At 40.7% G+C, this 14,420-nt stretch overlaps 1 protein-coding gene across 1 annotated transcript in view; it reads left to right on the forward strand.

The window, feature by feature from the left end:
• Positions 1-14,420, forward strand: part of ZFAT (zinc finger and AT-hook domain containing) — a 144,360-nt gene that overhangs the window by 20,698 nt on the left and 109,242 nt on the right. Inside the window, exons 3-4 of the mRNA XM_066578916.1 lie at positions 8,052-8,300; positions 10,007-10,177. Of these exons, the coding sequence (XP_066435013.1) occupies positions 8,052-8,300; positions 10,007-10,177 (420 nt within the window). The remainder of the gene's footprint in view (positions 1-8,051; positions 8,301-10,006; positions 10,178-14,420) is intronic.

Here is a 14,420-nt window from a genome sequence, read left to right on the forward strand (position 1 = left end):
GTTATATTCTTGTACATAGGGGGCAGTATTATAGTAGTTATATTCTTGTACATAGGGGGCAGTATTACAGTAGTTATATTCTTGTACATAGGAGCAGTATTATAGTAGTTATATTCTTGTACATAGGGGGCAGTATTATAGTAGTTATATTGTGCATAGGAGCAGTATTATAGTAGTTATATTCTTGTACATAGGGGGCAGTATTATAGTAGTTATATTCTTGTACATAGGGGGCAGTATTATAGTAGTTATATTCTTGTACATAGGGGGCAGTATTATAGTAGTTATATTCTTGTACATAGGGGGCAGTATTACAGTAGTTATATTCTTGTACATAGAGGCAGTATTATAGTAGTTATATTCTTGTACACAGGGGGCAGTATTATAGTAGTTATATTCTTGTACGTAGGGGGCAGTATTATAGTAGTTATATTCTTGTACATAGGAGCAGTATTATAGTAGTTATATTCTTGTACACGGGGCAGTATTATAGTAGTTATATTCTTGTACATAGGTGGCAGTATTATAGTAGTTATATTCTTGTACATAGAGAGCAGTATTATAGTAGTTATATTCTTGTACATAGAGAGCAGTATTATAGTAGTTATACTCTTGTACATAGGGGGCAGTATTATAGTAGTTATATTCTTGTACATAGGGGGCAGTATTATAGTAGTTATATACTTGTACATAGGGGGCAGTATTATAGTAGTTATATACTTGTACATAGGGGGCAGTATTATAGTAGTTATATTCTTGTACATAGGGGGCAGTATTATAGTAGTTATATTCTTGTACATAGGGGGCAGTATTATAGTAGTTATATTCTTGTACATAGGAGGCAGTATTATAGTAGTTATATTCTTGTACATAGGGGGCAGTATTATAGTAGTTATATTCTTGTACGTAGGGGGCAGTATTATAGTAGTTATATTCTTGTACGTAGGGGGCAGTATTATAGTAGTTATATTCTTGTACATAGGGGACAGTATTATAGTAGTTATATTCTTGTACATAGGTAGCAGTATTATAGTAGTTATATTCTTGTACATAGGAGCAGTATTATAGTAGTTATATTCTTGTACATAGGGGGCAGTATTATAGTAGTTATATTCTTGTACATAGGGGCAGTATTATAGTAGTTATATTCTTGTACATAGGAGCAGTATTATAGTAGTTATATTCTTGTACATAGGAGCAGTATTATAGTAGTTATATTCTTGTACATAGGGGGGAGTATTATAGTAGTTATATTCTTGTACATAGGAGCAGTATTATAGTAGTTATATTCTTGTACATAGGGGGCAGTATTATAGTAGTTATATTCTTGTACATAGGGGGCAGTATTATAGTAGTTATATTCTTGTATATAGGAGCAGAATTATAGTAGTTATATTCTTGTATATAGGAGCAGTATTATAGTAGTTATATCCTTGTACATAGGGGACAATATTACAGTAGTTATATTCTTGTATATAGGAGCAGTATTACAGTAGTTATATTGTACATAGGGGGCAGTATTATAGTAGTTATATTCTTGTACATAGGGGACATTATTATAGTAGTTATATTCTTGTACATAGGGGACAGTATTATAGTAGTTATATTCTTGTACACGGGGCAGTATTATAGTAGTTATATTCTTGTACATAGGAGCAGTATTATAGTAGTTATATTCTTGTACACAGGGGGCAGTATTATAGTAGTTATATTCTTGTACATAGGAGCAGTATTATAGTAGTTATATTCTTGTACATAGGGGGCAGTATTATAGTAGTTATATTCTTGTACATAGGAGCAGTATTATAGTAGTTATATTCTTGTACATAGGGGGCAGTATTATAGTAGTTATATTCTTGTACATAGGGGGCAGTATTACAGTAGTTATATTCTTGTATATAGGAGCAGAATTATAGTAGTTATATTCTTGTATATAGGAGCAGTATTATAGTAGTTATATCCTTGTACATAGGGGACAATATTACAGTAGTTATATTCTTGTATATAGGAGCAGTATTATAGTAGTTATATTGTACATAGGGGGCAGTATTATAGTAGTTATATTCTTGTATATAGGGGCAGTATTATAGTAGTTATATTCTTGTACATAGGGGGCAGTATTATAGTAGTTATATTCTTGTATATAGGAGCAGTATTATAGTAGTTATATTCTTGTACGTAGGGGGCAGTATTATAGTAGTTATATTCTTGTACGTAGGGGGCAGTATTATAGTAGTTATATTCTTGTACATAGGGGGCAGTATTATAGTAGTTATATTCTTGTACATAGGGGGCAGTATTATAGTAGTTATATTCTTGTACATAGGGAGCAGTATTACAGTAGTTCTATTCTTGTACATAGGGGCAGTATTACAGTAGTTATATTCTTGTATATAGGAGCAGTATTATAGTAGTTATATTCTTGTACATAGGGGGCAGTATTATAGTAGTTATATTCTTGTATATAGGAGCAGTATTATAGTAGTTATATTCTTGTACATAGGGGGCAGTATTATAGTAGTTATATTCTTGTACATAGGGGGCAGTATTATAGTAGTTATATTCTTGTACATAGGAGGCAGTATTATAGTAGTTATATTCTTGTACATAGGAGGCAGTATTATAGTAGTTATATTCTTGTACATAGGGGGCAGTATTATAGTAGTTATATTCTTGTACATAGGGGACAGTATTATAGTAGTTATATTCTTGTACATAGGAGGCAGTATTATAGTAGTTATATTCTTGTACATAGGGGGCAGTATTATAGTAGTTATATTCTTGTACATAGGGGACAGTATTATAGTAGTTATATTCTTGTACATAGGAGGCAGTATTATAGTAGTTATATTCTTGTACATAGGGGGCAGTATTATAGTAGTTATATTCTTGTACATAGGAGGCAGTATTATAGTAGTTATATTCTTGTACATAGGAGGCAGTATTATAGTAGTTATATTCTTGTACATAGGGGGCAGTATTATAGTAGTTATATTTTTGTACATAGGGGCAGTATTATAGTAGGTATTTTCTTGTACATAGAAGGCAGTATTATAGTAGTTATATTCTTGTACATAGGGGGCAGTATTATAGTAGTTATATTTTTGTACATAGGGGGCAGTATTATAGTAGGTATATTCTTGTACATAGACGGCAGTATTATAGTAGTTATATTCTTGTACATAGGGGGCAGTATTATAGTAGTTATATTCTTGTACATAGACGGCAGTATTATAGTAGTTATATTCTTGTACACAGGGGGCAGTATTATAGTAGTTATATTCTTGTACATAGGAGCAGTATTATAATAGTTATATTCTTGTACACAGGGGGCAGTATTATAGTAGTTATATTCTTGTACATAGGAGCAGTATTATAGTAGTTATATTCTTGTACATAGGGGGCAGTATTATAGTAGTTATATTCTTGTACATAGGAGCAGTATTATAGTTGTTATATTCTTGTACATAGGGGGCAGTATTATAGTAGTTATATTCTTGTACATAGGGGGCAGTATTACAGTAGTTATATTCTTGTATATAGGAGCAGAATTATAGTAGTTATATTCTTGTATATAGGAGCAGTATTATAGTAGTTATATCCTTGTACATAGGGGGCAGTATTATAGTAGTTATATTCTTGTACATAGGGGACAATATTACAGTAGTTATATTCTTGTATATAGGAGCAGTATTATAGTAGTTATATTCTTGTACGTAGGGGGCAGTATTATAGTAGTTATATTCTTGTACATAGGAGCAGTATTATAGTAGTTATATTCTTGTACACGGGGCAGTATTATAGTAGTTATATTCTTGTACATAGGTGGCAGTATTATAGTAGTTATATTCTTGTACATAGAGAGCAGTATTATAGTAGTTATATTCTTGTACATAGAGAGCAGTATTATAGTAGTTATACTCTTGTACATAGGGGGCAGTATTATAGTAGTTATATTCTTGTACATAGGGGGCAGTATTATAGTAGTTATATACTTGTACATAGGGGGCAGTATTATAGTAGTTATATACTTGTACATAGGGGGCAGTATTATAGTAGTTATATTCTTGTACATAGGGGGCAGTATTATAGTAGTTATATTCTTGTACATAGGAGGCAGTATTATAGTAGTTATATTCTTGTACATAGGGGGCAGTATTATAGTAGTTATATTCTTGTACGTAGGGGGCAGTATTATAGTAGTTATATTCTTGTACATAGGGGACAGTATTATAGTAGTTATATTCTTGTACATAGGTAGCAGTATTATAGTAGTTATATTCTTGTACATAGGGGACATTATTATAGTAGTTATATTCTTGTACATAGGGGACAGTATTATAGTAGTTATATTCTTGTACACGGGGCAGTATTATAGTAGTTATATTCTTGTACATAGGAGCAGTATTATAGTAGTTATATTCTTGTACACAGGGGGCAGTATTATAGTAGTTATATTCTTGTACATAGGAGCAGTATTATAGTAGTTATATTCTTGTACATAGGGGGCAGTATTATAGTAGTTATATTCTTGTACATAGGAGCAGTATTATAGTAGTTATATTCTTGTACATAGGGGGCAGTATTATAGTAGTTATATTCTTGTACATAGGGGGCAGTATTACAGTAGTTATATTCTTGTATATAGGAGCAGAATTATAGTAGTTATATTCTTGTATATAGGAGCAGTATTATAGTAGTTATATCCTTGTACATAGGGGACAATATTACAGTAGTTATATTCTTGTATATAGCAGCAGTATTATAGTAGTTATATTGTACATAGGGGGCAGTATTATAGTAGTTATATTCTTGTATATAGGGGCAGTATTATAGTAGTTATATTCTTGTACATAGGGGGCAGTATTATAGTAGTTATATTCTTGTATATAGGAGCAGTATTATAGTAGTTATATTCTTGTACGTAGGGGGCAGTATTATAGTAGTTATATTCTTGTACGTAGGGGGCAGTATTATAGTTGTTATATTCTTGTACATAGGGGGCAGTATTATAGTAGTTATATTCTTGTACATAGGGGGCAGTATTATAGTAGTTATATTCTTGTACATAGGGAGCAGTATTACAGTAGTTCTATTCTTGTACATAGGGGCAGTATTACAGTAGTTATATTCTTGTATATAGGAGCAGTATTATAGTAGTTATATTCTTGTACATAGGGGGCAGTATTATAGTAGTTATATTCTTGTATATAGGAGCAGTATTATAGTAGTTATATTCTTGTACATAGGGGGCAGTATTATAGTAGTTATATTCTTGTACATAGGGGGCAGTATTATAGTAGTTATATTCTTGTACATAGGAGGCAGTATTATAGTAGTTATATTCTTGTACATAGGAGGCAGTATTATAGTAGTTATATTCTTGTACATAGGGGGCAGTATTATAGTAGTTATATTCTTGTACATAGGGGACAGTATTATAGTAGTTATATTCTTGTACATAGGGGACAGTATTATAGTAGTTATATTCTTGTACATAGGAGGCAGTATTATAGTAGTTATATTCTTGTACATAGGGGGCAGTATTATAGTAGTTATATTCTTGTACATAGGGGACAGTATTATAGTAGTTATATTCTTGTACATAGGAGGCAGTATTATAGTAGTTATATTCTTGTACATAGGGGGCAGTATTATAGTAGTTATATTCTTGTACATAGGAGGCAGTATTATAGTAGTTATATTCTTGTACATAGGGGGCAGTATTATAGTAGTTATATTTTTGTACATAGGGGCAGTATTATAGTAGGTATATTCTTGTACATAGAAGGCAGTATTATAGTAGTTATATTTTTGTACATGGGGGGCAGTATTATAGTAGGTATATTCTTGTACATAGGAGCAGTATTATAGTAGTTATATTCTTGTACACAGGGGGCAGTATTATAGTAGTTATATTCTTGTACATAGGAGCAGTATTATAGTAGTTATATTCTTGTACATAGGGGGCAGTATTATAGTAGTTATATTCTTGTACATAGGAGCAGTATTACAGTAGTTCTATTCTTGTATATAGGAACAGAATTATAGTAGTTATATTCTTGTATATAGGAGCAGTATTATAGTAGTTATATCCTTGTACATAGGGGGCAGTATTATAGTAGTTATATTCTTGTACATAGGGGACAATATTACAGTAGTTATATTCTTGTATATAGGAGCAGTATTATAGTAGTTATATTCTTGTATATAGGGGCAGTATTATAGTAGTTATATTCTTGTACATAGGGGGCAGTATTATAGTAGTTATATTCTTGTACGTAGGGGGCAGTATTATAGTAGTTATATTCTTGTACATAGGGGGCAGTATTATAGTAGTTATATTCTTGTACATAGGGGGCAGTATTATAGTAGTTATATTCTTGTACATAGGGGGCAGTATTATAGTAGTTATATTCTTGTACATAGGGGGCAGTATTATAGTAGTTATATTCTTGTACATAGGGAGCAGTATTACAGTAGTTCTATTCTTGTACATAGGGGCAGTATTACAGTAGTTATATTCTTGTATATAGGAGCAGTATTATAGTAGTTATATTCTTGTACATAGGGGGCAGTATTATAGTAGTTATATTCTTGTACATAGGAGGCAGTATTATAGTAGTTATATTCTTGTACATAGGGGGCAGTATTATAGTAGTTATATTCTTGTACATAGGGGACAGTATTATAGTAGTTATATTCTTGTACATAGGAGGCAGTATTATAGTAGTTATATTCTTGTACATAGGGGGCAGTATTATAGTAGTTATATTCTTGTACATAGGAGGCAGTATTATAGTAGTTATATTCTTGTACATAGGGGGCAGTATTATAGTAGTTATATTTTTGTACATAGGGGGCAGTATTATAGTAGGTATATTCTTGTACATAGAAGGCAGTATTATAGTAGTTATATTCTTGTACATAGGGGGCAGTATTATAGTAGTTATATTTTTGTACATAGGGGCAGTATTATAGTAGGTATATTCTTGTACATAGACGGCAGTATTATAGTAGGTATATTCTTGTACATAGACGGCAGTATTATAGTAGTTATATTCTTGTACATAGGGGGCAGTATTATAGTAGTTATATTCTTGTACATAGGGGGCAGTATTATAGTAGTTATATGCTTGTACATAGGAGGCAGTATTATAGTAGTTATATTCTTGTACATAGGAGCAGTATTATAGTAGTTATATTCTTGTACATAGGGGGCAGTATTATAGTAGTTATATTCTTGTACATAGGGGGTAGTATAATAGTAGTTATATTCTTGTACATAGGGGGCAGTATTATAGTAGTTATATTCTTGTACATAGGGGGCAGTATTATAGTAGTTATATTCTTGTACATAGGGGGCAGTATTATAGTAGTTATATGCTTGTACATAGGAGGCAGTATTATAGTAGTTATATTCTTGTACATAGGAGCAGTATTATAGTAGTTATATTCTTGTACATAGGGGGCAGTATTATAGTAGTTATATTCTTGTACATAGGGGGCAGTACTATAGTAGTTATATTCTTGTACATAGGAGCAGTATTATAGTAGTTATATTCTTGTACATAGGGGGCGGTATTATAGTAGTTATATTCTTGTACATAGGAGGCGGTATTATAGTAGTTATATTCCTGTACATAGGGGGCAGTATTATAGTAGTTATATTCTTGTACATAGGGGGTAGTATAATAGTAGTTATATTCTTGTACATAGGGGGCAGTATTATAGTAGTTATATTCTTGTACATAGGGGGCAGTATTATAGTAGTTATATTCTTGTACATAGGAGGCAGTATTATAGTAGTTATATTCCTGTACATAGGGGGCAGTATTATAGTAGTTATATTCCTGTACATAGGGGGCAGTATTATAGTAGTTATATTCTTGTACATAGGGGGCAGTATTATAGTAGTTATATTCTTGTACGTAGGGGGCAGTATTTTAGTAGTGGGAGCTGTGATGGGGATGTGTTTTGGTGTTGTCCACGCTATAGATAGATTTGGTAATATTAGAGGGATTCATTTTTCTCCATTTTCTTTCTTGTAGAATTGTGCGTTGTGAAAAGAAAACGAGGCCGACCTAAAGGCTCCACAAAGAAATCCATTGCAGAGGAGGAGCCGGCAGAGAGCAATGGAAACCTTCCTAAAGAGGACACAGAGGAGGGCCGCCTGTCCCCGGAGCCCGTGCCGGATAGTTTGGAATGCCGAAAATGCAGCCGTACTTTCTCCAACATCAGACAGCTGAAGAAGCACATTTGCATCATTGTGCTAAACGACGATGAAGATGTCACTCAAGGTAAGTGAATCGGTGGGTTACATAACGCCACGTGCTTCAGTCACATCCAGAGCTGCACTCAACATCGGCTGGCTGTCAGAGTCATCTAAAGAACCTTCTATTATACTGCTTTGTGAGAACTGAGGGTTTTATCCTTCCTAGATCGGGTTACTGTATGGCTGCTGCTGTACCTCTCCCACAATGCACTGCAGCAGAGCCCAACTTATGCTGATTCTATAGAGTCCAGTGTGGAGATTTATTCTGATGGGACCAGCAGAATTCGGAGCGCAGCTGTGGAGGAGTAGATGATAGGTGACGTCTGAGAATATATCTACAATATCCTTCAGCTTTGGTCGAATTCCCACAACTGTTTAAAGACTCCTCCGTGTTGCGTCCTCAAAAAATCGGCTGTATCCGTGTGGTATTCCGTGTTGTGTCCATGTATGTTTTCCGTGTATCATCTGTCCTTCACGTCTTTCTGGATGGACAACATGTTAATATTTTTTGTTTGCCTTTTCATATTCTCGTCTCTGACGCACGGAGCTGTGCTGCGAGAACGGTTTTATTTCAGCGTCCTCGTTGACTTGACCGGGCAGCTGGCATCCGTGAATCAGACTGGAGTGGTAGATGCTTCGGGTTGTTGTCACTTCCGCTGGGGATTTGGCACACTGACTGCCATGTATATGCCGTCCGAGTGTCGTCTCTTGTAGACTCGGACATCACTGCTGTGCCCGCCGTTCTGTGTAGGAATGTAGAACACACATGAGGAGCTGCGCTGTAGAACAAATACAGCCAGCAGAGCTGCAGTGTAAAGCAAGAGGGCTGAGCAGCAAACTGAGCCTTGAAGTGCTTTTCGGACTGCATTGTCTTTGAGCGTCTGAAGTGGGGGCTTCGGTCTTAGCGGGGTCCTCATGAGAACCTCTCCAACGCTGTACAGATGTAGCAAACAGTAACCTGATGCTTACCTCGTTAAACACTCAGTTGCAGTAAACTGTAAATGGACTTTTTAATTGATTTTTGTGTTTTGCTTCCATGTAAAGTTTGCTGCAGCGCGGCATCTAACTGGTTAAAGGGGTTGTCCCGCGAAAGCAAGTGGGGTTATACACTTCTGTATGGCCATATTAATGCACTTTGTAATGTACATTGTGCATTAATTATGAGCCATACAGAAGTTATTCACTTACCTGTTCCGTTGCTGGCGTCCTCGTCTCCATGGTGCCGTCTAATTTCAGCGTCTAATCGCCCGATTAGACGCGCTTGCGCATTCCGGTCTTCTCCCTTCTGAATGGAGCCACTCATGCCGGAGAGCTGGTCCTCGTAGCTCCGCCCCATCACGTGTGCCGATTCCAGCCAATCAGGAGGCTGGAATCGGCAATGGAGCGCACAGAGCCTCACGGTGCACCATGGAAGAAGACCCGCGGTGCATCGTGGGTGAAGATCCCGGCGGCCATCTTACTAAGGTAAGGAAGAAGTCGCGGGAGCACGGGGATTCGGTTAAGTACTGGATGTTTGTTTTTTTTTTACCCCTGCATCGGGTTTGTCTCGCGCCGAACGGGGGGGCTATTGAAAAAAAACAAAAACGTTTCGGCGCGGGACAACCCCTTTAAGTATGCGGTGGTGCTGGCTCCATCTGTGTATCATAGGTCACACGCGGAGATGGCGGGGCAGCGAGGGTGGCACGACGCCGCGTTTAGATGTGACATCTCACTGCTTGTCTTGTTTTTCAGCCAATGACTTTGAGGGGAAGTTCATTCTGTCCGATTATGAGAAGGAGAAGCAGCCGAAGCGATCGCGCCTGCAGAAAACGGAGAAAACGGCGCAAGCTAGAGATGCGGAGAAGAGCCCGGGGGTGAATCCCATCGTCAGCGTCCTTCTCACGGCTCACGAGGCCATCCCAGGTCTGCTTACCTTCACATCTTGTCCCTCTGCCCTTTAAGACGGCGCCATAGGGAGGGACAGGGAGTACTAAGGGACTGCATTGTCAACTGCAGTAGGGAAGGACGGGGAGTACTAAGGGACTGCATTGTCAGCTGCAGAAGGGAAGGACGGGGAGTACTAAGGGACTGCATTATCAGCTGCAGAAAGGAAGGACAGGGAGTACTAAGGGACTGCATTGTCAACTGCAGAAGGGAAGGACGGGGAGTACTAAGGGACTGCATTGTCAGCTGCCAGAAGTGAAGGACAGAGAGTATTAAGGGACTGCATTGTCAACTGCCAGAAGGGAAGGACGGGGAGTACTAAGGGACTGCATTGTCAACTGCCAGAAGGGAAGGACAGGGAGTACTAAGGGACTGCATTGTCAACTGCCAGAAGGGAAGGACGGGGAGTACTAAGGGACTGCATTGTCAACTGCCAGAAGGGAAGGACGGGGAGTACTAAGGGACTGCATTGTCAACTGCCAGAAGGGAAGGACGGGGAGTACTAAGGGACTACATTGTCAACTGCCAGAAGGGAAGGACGGGGAGTACTAAGGGACTGCATTGTCAACTGCCAGAAGGGAAGGACGGGGAGTACTAAGGGACTGCATTGTCAGCTGCCAGAAGGGAAGGACGGGGAGTACTAAGGGACTGCATTGTCAACTGCAGAAGGGAAGGACAGGGAGTACTAAGGGACTGCATTGTCAGCTGCCAGAAGTGAAGGACAGAGAGTATTAAGGGACTGCATTGTCAACTGCCAGAAGGGAAGGACGGGGAGTACTAAGGGACTGCATTGTCAACTGCCAGAAGGGAAGGACAGGGAGTACTAAGGGACTGCATTGTCAACTGCCAGAAGGGAAGGACGGGGAGTACTAAGGGACTGCATTGTCAACTGCCAGAAGGGAAGGACGGGGAGTACTAAGGGACTGCATTGTCAACTGCCAGAAGGGAAGGACGGGGAGTACTAAGGGACTACATTGTCAACTGCCAGAAGGGAAGGACGGGGAGTACTAAGGGACTGCATTGTCAACTGCCAGAAGGGAAGGACGGGGAGTACTAAGGGACTGCATTGTCAGCTGCCAGAAGGGAAGGACGGGGAGTACTAAGGGACTGCATTGTCAGCTGCCAGAAGGGAAGGACGGGGAGTACTAAGGGACTGCATTGTCAACTGCCAGAAGGGAAGAACGGGGAGTACTAAGGGACTGCATTGTCAGCTGCCAGAAGGGAAGGACGGGGAGTACTAAGGGACTGCATTGTCAGCTGCCGGAAGGGAAGGACAGGAAGTACTAAGGGACTGCATTGTCAGCTGCCAGAAGGGAAGGACGGGGAGTACTAAGGGACTGCATTGTCAGCTGCCAGAAGGGAAGGACGGGGAGTACTAAGGGACTGCATTGTCAGCTGCCAGAAGGGAAGGACGGGGAGTACTAAGGGACTGCATTGTCAGCTGCCAGAAGGGAAGGACGGGGAGTACTAAGGGACTACATTGTCAGCTGCAGAAGGGAAGGACGGGGAGAACTAAGGGACTGCATTGTCAGCTGCAGAAAGGAAGGACAGGGAGTACTAAGGGACTGCATTGTCAGCTGCCAGAAGGGAAGGACAGGGATTATTTAGGGACTGCATTGTCAGCTGCCAGAAGGGAAGGACAGGGAGTACTAAGGGACTGCATTGTCAGCTGCAGAAAGGAAGGACAGGGAGTACTAAGGGACTGCATTGTCAGCTGCAGAAAGGAAGGACAGGGAGTACTAAGGGACTGCATTGTCAACTGCCAGAAGGGAAGGACAGGGAGTATTAAGGGACTGCATTGTCAGCTGCCAGAAGGGAAGGACAGGGAGTACTAAGGGACTGCATTGTCAGCTGCCAGAAGGGAAGGACGGCGAGTAATAAGGGACTGCATTGTCAGCTGCCAGAAGGGAAGAATGACGAGTAATAAGGGACTGCATTGTCAGCTGCCAGAAGGGAAGGACAGGGAGTACTAAGGGACTGCATTGTCAGCTGCAGAAGGGAAGGACGGGGAGTACTAAGGGACTGCATTGTCAACTGCCAGAAGGGAAGGACTAGGAGTACTAAGGGACTGCATTGTCAACTGCCAGAAGGGAAGGACTGGGAGTACTAAGGGACTGCATTGTCAGCTGCCAGAAGGGAAGGACGGGGAGTACTAAGGGACTGCATTGTCAGCTGCCAGAAGGGAAGGACGGGGAGTACTAAGGAACTGCATTGTCAGCTGCCAGAAGGGAAGGACGGGGAGTACTAAGGGACTGCATTGTCAGCTGCCAAAAGGGAAGGACGGGGAATACTAAGGGACTGCATTGTCAGCTGCCAGAAGGGAAGGACAGGGAGTACTAAGGGACTGCATTGTCAGCTGCAGAAGGGAAGGACGGGGAGTACTAAGGGACTGCATTGTCAACTGCCAGAAGGGAAGGACAGGGAGTACTAAGGGACTGCATTGTCAACTGCCAGAAGGGAAGGACGGGGAGTACTAAGGGACTGCATTGTCAACTGCCAGAAGGGAAGGACAGGGAGTACTAAGGGACTGCATTGTCAACTGCCAGAAGGGAAGGACGGGGAGTACTAAGGGACTGCATTGTCAACTGCCAGAAGGGAAGGACAGGGAGTATTAAGGGACTGCATTGTCAGCTGCCAGAAGGGAAGGACGGGGAGTACTAAGGGACTGCATTGTCAGCTGCAGAAGGGAAGGACAGGGACTGCATTGTCAACTGCCAGAAGGGAAGGACGGGGAGTACTAAGGGACTACATTGTCAGCTGCAGAAGGGAAGGACAGGGAGTACTAAGGGACTGCATTGTCAACTGCCAGAAGGGAAGGACAGGGAGTATTAAGGGACTGCATTGTCAGCTGCCAGAAGGGAAGGACGGGGAGTACTAAGGGACTGCATTGTCAGCTGCAGAAGGGAAGGACAGGGACTGCATTGTCAACTGCCAGAAGGGAAGGACGGGGAGTACTAAGGGACTACATTGTCAGCTGCAGAAGGGAAGGACAGGGAGTACTAAGGGACTGCATTGTCAACTGCCAGAAGGGAAGGACAGGGAGTATTAAGGGACTGCATTGTCAGCTGCCAGAAGGGAAGGACAGGGAGTACTAAGGGACTGCATTGTCAGCTGCCAGAAGGGAAGGATGGCGAGTAATAAGGGACTGCATTGTCAGCTGCCAGAAGGGAAGAATGACGAGTAATAAGGGACTACATTGTTAGCTGCCAGAAGGGAAGGACGGCGAGTAATAAGGGACTGCATTGTCAGCTGCCAGAAGGGAAGAATGACGAGTAATAAGGGACTATATTGTCCTCTGCCAGAAGGGAAGGACGGCAAGTAATAACGGACTACAATGTCAGCTGCCAGAAGGTAAGGACGGTGAGTATTAAGGGACTACATTGTCAGTTGCCAGAAAGGAGGGGTGGGGAGTAATAAGGGACTACATTGTCAGCTGCCAGAAGGGAAGGACGGGGAGTACTAAGGGACTATATTGTCCTCTGCCAGAAGGGAAGGACGGCAAGTAATAACGGACAATGTCAGCTGCCAGAAGGTAAGGACGGTGAGTATTAAGGGACTACATTGTCAGTTGCCAGAAAGGAGGGGTGGGGAGTAATAAGGGACTACATTGTCAGCTGCCAGAAGGGAAGGACACCGATTGTGTCCAGAGCCCGCCCTCCGCAGCGGCACCACTAGGTGGATACCTGGAAGTAAATCATGATGAAAATAACGTTTTTAAACTAGAATAACTGTAATTCTCCAGCTACTTGCAGCATTTCAGGAGACCGAGTGCTGGAGGGTCACTGGACTGTTAAAGGGATCGTTGTAACTTAAGGGGGTAATCCCAAGATTTAAACTTAGTCCCCATTCACAGGGTAGGAGCTAATGTCTGACTGCTAGGAGTCCAACCTCTGAGAGCCCCAGTGATGGTAAGAGCTGAGGTCCTGTGTTACCCTACATAGAGCAGCGTCCGACTTACTTCCATCTCAATGGGCGCTGTACTCCGCCTCTCTTTTGCAGCCCGTATGGATGAACGGCGCTCCTGTCGTTCTGGTGAAAACTTGCATTCCCCCCGGAATAACAGCCCCGCAGTGTCGTTTCTTAGATGGCTACATCGTATGGTTCCTCTGTTATTCCTACTGAAAACCTATGAATAAGCTGATAAGTGGAAGCAGTTCCTCCTGTCAGTAGGGTGCACCTTCCTGGTCAGCAGCCGCTGTGGTTGTGTCCTTTTCCATGCTGC

The sequence above is a fragment of the Eleutherodactylus coqui genome, chromosome 9 (genome assembly GCF_035609145.1).
Source record: "Eleutherodactylus coqui strain aEleCoq1 chromosome 9, aEleCoq1.hap1, whole genome shotgun sequence".
Taxonomy (NCBI): domain Eukaryota; kingdom Metazoa; phylum Chordata; class Amphibia; order Anura; family Eleutherodactylidae; genus Eleutherodactylus; species Eleutherodactylus coqui.